General features: G+C 41.4%; 1 protein-coding gene across 2 annotated transcripts; it reads right to left on the reverse strand.

Moving 5' to 3' along the window:
- Positions 1-270: 270 nt before the first annotated feature.
- Positions 271-10,854, reverse strand: HUS1 (HUS1 checkpoint clamp component). 2 transcript variants are annotated; one of them, XM_048296809.1, is made up of 8 exons: positions 10,663-10,854; positions 10,265-10,392; positions 9,616-9,792; positions 8,270-8,377; positions 7,252-7,326; positions 5,284-5,383; positions 4,792-4,923; positions 271-3,935 (listed from the first exon to the last, which is right to left on the reverse strand). In XM_048296809.1, exons 1-8 carry the CDS (start codon positions 10,712-10,714, stop codon positions 3,853-3,855), a joined length of 855 nt encoding a protein of 284 aa, XP_048152766.1. In that variant the 5' UTR covers positions 10,715-10,854; the 3' UTR covers positions 271-3,852. The 2 variants fall into 2 exon arrangements, with proteins under 2 accessions (XP_048152766.1, XP_048152776.1); XM_048296819.1 differs by having other exon boundaries at positions 10,580-10,670.
- Positions 10,855-11,093: the final 239 nt, after the last annotated feature.

Raw genomic sequence — 11,093 nt, forward strand, 5'->3', positions numbered from 1 at the left:
TACAGTTCTTTTGTTATAGAGGTAAGATTGAACCAATTGAAACAATTATGATGAAGAATTGGTAAGCAACTGTTCAAGAATATACGATACTAAGTTGTAAAAGTATGAGAGGATGGGGTTTGTTAGAACCTTATATTCATTGAAAATTCTATGGGTATAAGTGTTCTGCACTGGTCAACTGCGATAATTACTCGTAACAATCTTTGCTGTTTTATCTTTCACAGGTAGCAGAGAAGGATGAGTAACAATTCCAATTATGCATACGATTGATTGTAAGGTGTTTTGTGCTTTCTTTCTTGCTTTTATTTTGCTTTATTGTCATATATACATAGGTGTGTGGAGAAATATAATCTTGATTTCTTAGATCAGTTACTGTTGCTGTATTAATGATTCTGGGTATGTTCTTAATGTCATATCGTGAATTCACTGACGTTTTATGAAGGGCATTAACCAGAAGATATTATTCGATGTTACACATACGCATTTCTTTGGCTGTTTGCAGTTTGTTCATGGTACCATTGACTACTTAGCTAAAGATAAATGACAAAGCCAGCTGCTTTACAGACTTTCACATACTGTTGTGTAGCTATCTGCAAGACATGTATCTTTTTAGGAAACTTTCCCAGCTGCTATTTATAGAGGCTTGTTTGTAGGATATGTTAGGGAAACTTTCCAGTTAAGGCCTTGGCTCTGGCCAAGCCCTGGCCCTAGCTGGTCGTGAAGTATGCCAACAGACCCAGGTGCTTCTGCACTAAACATGTAATCAGGTCACTTTGACTTGCCCATTTGAGCTTATAACAGCTGGACCCCCTTTCAAGGTACACTTGGAAGTCTTGCCCGGGAAGGTTTCTCCAGGTTCTCATTGTGAACCGGGGCGCGTCAGCTACTGTAGACTCTGGGTGATGGTACAGTATTTAGGCAAGTGAGGGTGTATTGTTCTAAGTCACTATCCTTTTGTTGTGTGCTGTGGATTACATGTATTACCTTGCTTATTTTTGTTCAGTGTGAGTTTATTGGTTTATTACATATATTGTCTTATTTTTATGTTGCTTTCATGTTCATAGTGAGTGATGCGCATGTTATCAAAAAAAAACCCAACAAAACAACACCACCCCAAAACAAATAAACAAACAAACAAATAAAAACCAACCAAAAAAAAACAAAGAAGGGGGACTACGGCTCCTCAGGAACATTTTGATAATGCAATATTTACACTAAAGTTTTTGAAAGCAGATCAATGATTTTAATCCCCAGCAGAGCAATACTGGTCTGAAGATTTGACTGTGTGAAACCAATTTCTAAAAGGTTTTACATAAGAATCCAGAACTGTATGTGCAATGGCAAGGCCTAGCTGATCTACTAACCTAGGGGAGAAGGTACGTATGTGTTTTATTGCCAACAGGTCTAAAGTGGTTACCTGCTCGTCTGGACAAACATTGACCACCTCCGAGAAAAAGAGGCTCAGTGAGAGGAAAAATGACCCAATCACCATCCAGCCCTCGTGGCCAAAGCAGGAGCAGAGGCAGGACTGCCAGGAACATGGCTGTGCCTGGAAGCTTATGGAGGCAGCCAGCCAACAGAGGCCTTGTGTCCTACTGCACCCACCATCATGTTATTGTGTTCCTGCTGACCTTCTTCAGTTGTTCCCTGTTCCATGCCTCCAGAGAGACATTCAGTAATGTTAAAGTCAGCATTTCCAACTAATGGACTCTCTCCCACCTAAACAGCACAGCCCCTGTGCTCCAGCCATATGAGCTTTGGAACAGTATCCATTTACTTCCAAGTGCAGAAGCAGCAGCTCTCTCTCTGGGGACATTGGACACTATCCTTTTGTTTTCCTATCCTGTGGGTATCTTTGTCAGTAGCATGTTGTTCTTGATGGGTTTTTATTGATTGTGATCTGTATTTCATGTATCTTATCCTGTGACCAGCAGATGACCAGTAACCATCTTAATAATGGCTTTACAGGTGCAGACTGTTTTGGCATTAGGGTACATGAACCCTTGTCATAAAAAACAAAGAAAGGGGGAGATGTGGCATATAGGTAAAATCTTATAAAATGAAGGCCTTGCTGCCTTTGTAAATCATGGCTCAGGCCTATTACTTTAGCTAAGTAGAAGAACTGTGGGAAAGAGACATAGCTGAATTAGGGGTAGAAAAACATTCTGCATGACCACTGTGTGCTCACATTGTGGTGTACGGTGGTTGGTTGTATTATGCTTTATAACTATGTAAACAGATAACTGGCTAAGTGCTTAAAAAGGCCTGGTTTCTTGCCACCATCTTCAGTGTCAGTCTTTTGTGTCCACCATCACCCTGCTTTCCTGGGAATGGTTAAACACCTATGCTCATGGGAAGTAGTGAATGAATTCTGTATTTTCCTTTGCCTATTAAGCTGTCCTTCCCTCAACCCAAGAATTTTTTCACTTTTACCCCTTCCAATTCTCTCCCCCATCCCACCAGGTGTGAGTGAGTGAGCAGCTACTTAGCAAGGTCAACTCACAACATAGGCAAAATGGGACTTTGCAAATGATAAAGATGCAAACCTCAGCATGTTGGAGGCAGTGGATGGAAATATGACAACTGATAAGGCAATGTGCAGGGCAAGGAAGAGTAGGGAGGAACAAAGAGGTAGTAGGCAGAAAACCTATAACCACAGTCAGTCAATACACTTATCACTGCAAGTCTATTCTATCTTCTCACTGCCACTGCTTCTCCTTCAGCCTTCTCTTGACCATTTACATGAACAAAAGATTCATTGCTCCCTTAACGTCAATATCCCTTGGAAAAAAAAACCAACCAAAAACCCAGCACTTCTGACCATGACAAGTTACTTTCTAGAAGAAACTCCCAGTCACATTTGGCAGCATAGACTCAATCACCATTTCTAAAACAATCAAAGGCTATATGGAACATGCCAGGATAACAAATAAATCACACATGGAATAAGGAGGCAAAGACCTCAGAAAATAACCAGGAGGTAGAAGCAGGGGCAGTGCTCCCATGGTGAAATTTAGTTGTGCTCTTGGCTGCTTGGCGTGAGAGCCTAGATGCAATCTCATCATGTCTGACACCATGATGACACAAGTTGTACAATGTTTTCTAACTGGAAAGGGGAAAAAATGTGATCCACAGGTAACTTGTTCTTTCTTTCACACCAATTGCTGTGCTCACGCATGTCCTCATATGATATTCATTCTGTACACAGGGATTTTCACTGCTCACATTAATAAAATTATCCAGACTCTTTTGCTCATCCTCTCAGGCCAAGAGTTAAACAAAGAGTAAGCACAAACAGAGTTGCTGATGTATATTGGAGCAAGTCTAATCAAAAGATTTCTACTGAAACAGAATTCAATTCCGTATCACTTCAGGAGGGCTGTGCACGCTCGTCCAGGCAAATACCAGTCTGGCAACCTTCCAGAAGGCTCTCTTGCTTCATGGAGCTGTGATAGCTTGCTCAATATTGCATTGCTCAATACTGAATACACACAGCAGCAGCTCCAGAGATGGATTCTAACTTTAGTTTTTTTGAGGAGACTGAAGTATTTAATTGAGCATGCTTTTGGGATGCTTTGAGCTGTGGGTAAGCCAACTTTCAGTTTTGCTCCTCCTAAGAGCAAGATATGCCAATGCTCCCCAGTGTTGTGTCTTTCATAGCATGTAACTCTGCACAAAAATGGCTGTCTAAATGAGAAGTTATTTTGAATACTTTCATAAATATTGAAATAATGTCCATCTGATGGCTGCATCTAACAGTGCCTCATATCAAAATACTCCAGCAACTCAGGAAAGATTTCAGACTTCGTGAAAGAGGCCTCAGGTTGGAAAATGACCAAGATTCCAAAACACTCAGGCAATTGCTGGAATAAAATACTGAAGTGAAACCTCCTCATGGAGCAAGATGAAGTGGACAATTCTTTTACGTACAATATCTGTAAAGAGAAAAAAAAAATTAAAACACAAATCCAGCTTAAAGCAGGAAAAATACTTAAAAATTACATCTTTTAAAGATGCCACCATAAGAACAATGCTTCCACCACTTCTGACAGAAGGAAAACTAGACAATTTAAATCCTTGAGGGTCTGTAAAGCATTAATAGTTTATGAAAGATGATGCTAAAAAGTAAATATATAGTGTATAGGTTTATAATGCTACACCTATTATTTAAATCTTCCTTGGGAAATTCTTAGCATCTGCACTAAACCATAACAAACAGATGTTCTCAGGAAAAGCACACAGAGTTATAAAAATAGAATATAAACCCCTACATAGGCTTCTGCTAGAAAAGAAGTATTGTTTCTATGGGTAGAAACACTAGCTCTATAAAAAACACTTTAGTATTAGAATCAGGGTAAGAAAGCATCCAAAGGAAAAAAAAACAACCAAACAAAAGCATATGCGTGTTGCAGTATCCCCACTGCAACAAGCCAGTAAATTCCAATTTCTCTGCTAGAAGCTAGAGGCCTTAAAACTTTCAAAAAATAGTATCTCAAAACAATAATAAAAATTAATAACAACTTCAAAACAGAGACAACAAGACAACACGCATGATTAGTGAGTCTGAGTATTCAGCTTGATACTTTTTAAAGTGCCTGACTTATTTTATTTTTTCTTCCCCAAATGCCTAGGACATGAATCTTACTGCCTAAAGAGATTAGAAGTCCTTGGGTACTGTGAAAATAGTTGAGTTTCAAACAGACAAAACAGAAGATGTGGTATTCTGCTGAGACTAAGTATAGCAAACATCCCTACTTAACTGGAGCTCGCAAGCAGAGTTGTTGGACTTACTGCACAATGCTTTTGTAGGATTGACCTGCTGTCCAGCAAGCAGCTGCTGCAGCTTCTTGATGTCTATGCATGCTTCAGCCATACTTTCCAGATCTCTGCCTTGAGCAGAACTTTGACATCCATCCTCTGATGCTTAAAGTGTAAGGACACAACACTTAGTCCAAACATAAGCAGTAGTTTCAAAACCCATAAGGACTGCTGGGAACTGCTGAAGCACTGGAACTCATATGGCTTGTTTTTCAGAAACAGCAGTGCAAGGAAAAGAAATCCCCGTTTTCCTACCAAACTGTCAAGAATACTGGAAAAGATTCCCCACCACCACCCCCATACATGAAACAGACATGCTATTGGCCACTTTTTCTTTTAAGATTTCATTTGAAGACTTCAAAGTACTTGAAGCTATTTTCTGAAGAATAAAAGGTAAGTACTGTTATAAGCAACACAAATAATGAGATCAGACAGACACAAGGGGTAACAAACAGGGAGACTTACCCCAGGGAGGATTTCCCAGGTCTTTAAAATGCGTTGTTACAGATACTAAGTCAGTTTCTATTTTCAAGTTCATTTCACCACTCAAGTTTGCTTCAATCACCTGCAATCAATCTCAATTTTAGGCAACCCACTTTCACACTGTAGAATTACAGAATAGAGTTTGGTCTTGTTCAAATACAAGCTTCCAGGAGTACTTCAGTGCACGTCAACCATACTTTCCGAACATGGTTTGAACATTTGAATGTTCAGCTACAAAATGCATTTGCCATCATTCCTGTGTGAATTACCCTAGACCAAACTTTCAGAAATTATGAAAATAAAGAAATGTAATTGCTCTCCAGTACTTTTAGAACAAGTATTAGCTTTGGGAAGTTCATGTGCTGAGGAAAAGGCTTCAGAAGTAAGTGACTGAAGCTGAAGAAATGCAAAGATTCCCGAATTTCCATTCAGTTATTCAACAAATAAAAAGGCACCTACACAGTCTATATTACACACACAGAAAATGGGATGCACCAAGAGCTGACAGTGCTGCTTTCAAGACTTTAAAATAGACAACAGCTGCATCAGATCAGTAACTCCAAGAAGGACTTTGAACTGATAGAAATCCTGGAAAAGTGCTAAAAGTTTTCAAATTCCATCGTGAAAGCTGGAAGGAGGAATTTGAAGGAAACTATATATGGTCTTACAAAATTTCCAAGCAGATCAAAGGATTCCTAAAGCACAACCAAGCACTTCATTTCTGTGATTCGACAAATTCTCAGTAATTTAAAAAAAAAAAAAAAAGACTTGTATTGCAACCAGAATAGAATGGAGATGCCAAGCTCCCAAACAATGGACAAGTACTATCAGAAATTGCTTCTAAGCCCATTTTGCAGCACTGATCTTGACCACTTTTATTACCAGGATGCATCTAGCAAAGATAATTAATTGTGACACTTAATGCTTTTGTTCTCTAACAGCATGAAAGCAAGGCACTTAGTGAAGTTCAATCCTGTCATACAGCTATCCTATCCTGTGTGAGAAAAGATCCTCAGCTCTAGAAACAAAAGCACTGTGCTCAATTTTGCATAAGCATATCCAAGGACATGGGGGAAGGAAAGGACAGGAAGTAAAAACAGAGCCCCCCAAAAAGTCGCACAAAGGAAAAGAGTTTGATGTGTATTTGCTGGATGACTGCCATTTGCAAAACTGCCAGTAACCCGGGGTAATCCCTCAATTCTTCCAAGTCTTGAAAAACTGAGACTGTTCTAATTTCAGGATTCTCAGTTAACAGAAAATTTCCTATTTATTAAAATGGGTAGGAACAGCATCAAACCCAAACTATTCCAAAGTTCTGCTCTTACTTACTAACTTTCATGTCAGTCAATTCTGGTGACTGTGAGCAAAAACAACTAAATAAAAAACCAAAGTCCTTTTCTGTCCAACTGCAGAGGGCTTCTTTCAATTAAAAGGCCCACTAGAACTCCAGAAATCCAGGGCAGACTGCAAACCCAACATGTCAGAGTCTAAAGCATAGTCTGACATCCTGGGGCTATTAGCAGAATTTCCTTTAAAGACTACATCAAGTTTACCTGAAGTTCATTCACAGACACCTAACACAACAGTCACTTAATAGGCATTTCCATAATGAAATCACCTGGAAAGTCTCCAGCTAGCTTCCTGAAGGACTGTAATTTCTTACCAGCTATAAAGATGGCTTGTAGCACCACAATACCATGTTCTTTCATGGATTTAGTACAAAGAGCATAATTTTCCGAGAAGCTCAGGAAAAACTCTTCAGTGTAAATCCTAAAATAAATCCCATCATTCTCTTCAATCTTTACACAGGCTTCAGGTGCCTTGATTTCAAAGTCTAACTCATCTCAAAATAAGATAATGTGGCAGCACCAGTTTAGGCAACAGTGAAACATGTTATGTCCCTGATGAAATAACATCTGTAACATAAATGCTTGAAGTGTCTGAACTTACAATGAAATTGCTGAGATTCTTCATTCTTTCCACAACACTCTTCATTGTTTTCAGCACTGGTAGGTAAATACTGACCTAGAAAGATGTAAGAAATGCATTTGAACAAGTATTTCAGATGTGATTGGGACACATTTATTTCTGCTTTCAATTCTGTCTTAGTTTGGACTGAGTTATCTCTGGCTTGCAGGGTGCACAATATCTATCTGAAATCAGCAAAGGTCTCAGGAACAGAGGAGCTCTTTCCCATCATACCAACAGGCCATCATTCTAGCAATTGTTCCAGACATAACATTCCAAGTGTCTGTTCAAAATAAAGTAGAGGCATATTTTGCAGATCAGACTCTCACATGAACATCTGTCATTGACTATTACTAAACAGTCAATTACTATAGCCAAAAAGGGAAGAACAAGACTCCCATGATACTGCAGTAATTTCTGGAACTGCAGCAGTGTAAATCTGAAATAAAAGAACAAAATACTTCAAGTTTCTTCTTGTATGTCTTCAGAATCTAAATACTCTTAGCTATAGATAACAGACATCCATAACCTCAAATAGGAGCACATTTGCACAAGGACCTTTCCTTGCAACTCTGCTAAAAGTCAAAATGAAAGGATATATAAAAATCAGGAGGAAACACATATCTTTAACTCTGCCAGATAGGCCATGAATTTCAGAAAGAACAGATTATTTGGGCCTTCTAGCAACTAAACAGCTGAAACAGTCTAAACCTGCGTGGTTTAGAGGTGCTCCAGACTAAAGCCATGCAAGTCTTTTACTCCTCCTTTCCTTTGCCGTGAACATCACAGAAGCAACTGGCAATCGCCCACTCTGTTTTCATACGTTCTGAACTCCCTTGTCAAGATAGAAGCCATGTTCCATACTCCTCCAAAACTGTCACCTCCAGTCCTCCTTCTTTGCTTTCAACTCCTTTCCACACCCCACCAGTAGTACACTCTGTAGCAATACCACTCCACTTGCAAACTCCCCTTTCAGTAGGGAATATAAAAACAGGCTTACATCAAAGTCTGGCACACTGGGCTCTCTGAAGTCATTCCACATTCTTCTGGGAATAACTCCCACAGGAATGTCATGTGTCACAATCCTACTGCTGCTTGATAAGGATGGCTTGAGGGAAAAAAGAGGATGCTCTTGCAGTTAAACACAAGACTGGAATTCTAAATTTAAATCTTTCAGACCCACTCTGGGAAATGCTATAACTACATACCCCAGACACTCAGTTCCAGTTTTCCCTACGTCCCTATCAATATGCTTTTAAGTGGGCTTCCCTTTCGAATGACGAAGAGTTTGTGAGGTATCAGTCATTAGTGTATCTATAAACTATTCTTAGAGCTGAAGAGGTGAATCAGTGCGTAACAAATGGTTAGAAGTTTTTTTTGGTTGAGAAGTTAAAAGTTGCTTGTTAGAAGAGTGGGGGTATGCGGTTAATTAGTTAATTGTTATTGCGATTGTACGGGTGTAATATTGCCATGTGCCCACTAGATGGTGACACCAATGGGGGAAAGCAATGGGTCTATAGAAAGGAGGAGAATGTTCTAGAATGTTCTTAAGATGACTTAATAATCATGATGTAAACACTTTGGGGAATTATTGGTTAGGGGGCAAACCAATCACTCGACACCCCAGAGACTGACAGAATTGAACACCAATGAGGACCCTAACAACGAGCCATCAGAGGGAGGATCTGAGCCGCACCAATCACAGCATCAAGAGAGACTATAAGAACGGCCCCGGGGCTCAGCCCCCAGGGGTCTTCCTGAGGAACCTGAGTCCGAGGGAATACCCTGCGCATCGCACAGTTTGTTTTTCTGGGTTGTCGAGTGGGACTTGGGCTTACCTCTAGTCTCCGCTCCTGGTTTTCTTTTTAATAAATGAGCAGACTTTTATTCCACCCAAAAAAGTCCAAGCCTCGTTTATAACAGGTGGAGTTAACAACAACAACAAAAAAATCAGAAGTCAGCATGCAGTATCAGGAAAACCAAAGGCAAAACACAGAGCCAAACAGTACACTGAAACCTCCTTCACCTAATAGCTTCAATGAAAAGAGAATAATCCACAGAAAATATAGAGGATGAAGAAATGGAGAAAAGTAGACATTAGAAAAAGTTGTTTCAATAACATAGCTTTCTTTCTTCCTCCACCTCTTCCTTGCCTTTTGGAAAATACAAAGCTGGTTCTGTGTACTACCAACCATGATGGCAAGAAAGGCTAGTGAAATGGAAAATGGCACAATATTTCTTTAGTTTTCTAGAATTACAACAAATATTACCCTTTGATCTTAGGAAAAGCACTAAATTTTAAGATTTTTTTCTTAATAATGAATATGAAAGCATGGTTGCACTTACTAGCTCCACAGCAACTCTGAGACAGGGACAGTGTTTATTAGTCAACTTGATCTTCACTGCCTTAGCACTCTGGGCAGTTTTTAATGCTCTTGACAGGTTCTCAGGCACCAACTCTAAATAGATTTCATTGTGCTCTGCAGCTACTCCTTCCATCTGAAATTCGTCGAAGAAATTCCCCTACAATTTTTGAAAGTTGGGAAATAAAGCAAACAAGAGGGGCCAGTTTTATTTATCAGACCTTAAGCTTAGAACTGCATGCGTACAGCAGAAACTTCCCTCTGCCTGGCATCACCTGAGGAATCACAACAGGCTGCAGAACTATGAAGGCTCATTGCTTCAGTCTAAACAAATTAATGTCCTCCCCTAACACCTAATCAGTCCATTAGACAGTGAGTATGCTTTCCTGTTTCCAGTTTTGGGCAGGCCCACGGGGCCAGCACACACTGAAGCTTTACGCTGAAGTGACAATCAAGGTAAAGGGACTATCCAACCTGAAACACCTGTGCAACCAGACAGACCCTGAGAGGCCTGGCAGGTGAGGTCTACCTGACATCCCAAGTGAAGGCTACAAGAAACGCCCCGTACATCAAACCCAATTGCATGCTCTGGTTTTCAACAACATGTGGTTACTGAACTTCCCTGCACTTACCTGGCTCAGCTCACACCACATACTGGCACCTCCATTTGCTACTTTATCGGAGAGGATGAAATACAGCTTGCAGACAGTAAGGCGCAGGATGCAGCTCTTGGCTAACCTGGCGATTGTGTTAATTATACCTGCCGGAGGGAGGGAGGCGGACGTTACAGCGGTGATCGCTCCATACACCCCGGTCTCTACAGGACAGGGGAAGAACCTTCAGCCTCTACAAACGCAGCTCGTGCTGCTGCGCAAACCCCTAAACATGTCGGGGCAAAGGAAAACGCCTCATGCCACCTCCTCCCAGGAAAGGCCTGCGGTCCTCACCTCCCCTCCTCTCTCCTTTGCCCGGGAAAGCCCAGCCGCTCAGCGAGGCACTGCCGGCCTTCAGCCTGCCCCGGCATACTCACGGCTGAAGTGGTTGAGGCAGGCGAGATCCACGATCTTAGCCCGAAATCTCATGCCGGCGCGGGCCCTCCCGGGCCCCTCGCCCGCTGCCACAGAAAGTGGTCAGGGAGGAAGAAGCCTCCTACCGAGCAGCTCCGGGCGGGCAGCGCCCATTGCAGCCGACCCCGGATGCGCGGCGGGATTGGGCAGGGTCTGGCACAGGCGGGCCCTGCCAGACTTCCTTCCGCTGCGCTAGCGGTCCTCGCAATCAGGGCTGAAAAGCTTGGCTCGAAATAAAATGCCTTGGTACTCCCGGAACATACGTGAAAATTCATCTGTATGGGTCCCAGCCCCGATGTCTCGAGGAATTTTCGTTTTCAAGTCCAAGGGGGCCCTTACAGCAGACAGCATCAGCTCCTGGCAGTGGGCAAGCCCCGACACTGGACCACATGAC

This window comes from Corvus hawaiiensis, chromosome 1, assembly GCF_020740725.1.
Source record: "Corvus hawaiiensis isolate bCorHaw1 chromosome 1, bCorHaw1.pri.cur, whole genome shotgun sequence".
NCBI classification, from domain to species: Eukaryota; Metazoa; Chordata; class Aves; order Passeriformes; family Corvidae; genus Corvus; species Corvus hawaiiensis.

Coding starts and splice junctions, on each gene's coding strand:
- HUS1 (XM_048296809.1), bottom strand. CDS start 10,714: ATGAGATTTCGGGCTAAGATCGTGGATCTCGCCTGCCTCAACCACTTC. Junction 5,384..7,251: donor AGAATCTCAGCAATTTCATT/GTAAGTTCAGAC, acceptor GATTGATTGCAG/GTGATTGAAGCAAACTTGAG. Junction 3,936..4,791: donor TCCTACAAAAGCATTGTGCA/GTAAGTCCAACA, acceptor TTCTCTTTACAG/ATATTGTACGTAAAAGAATT.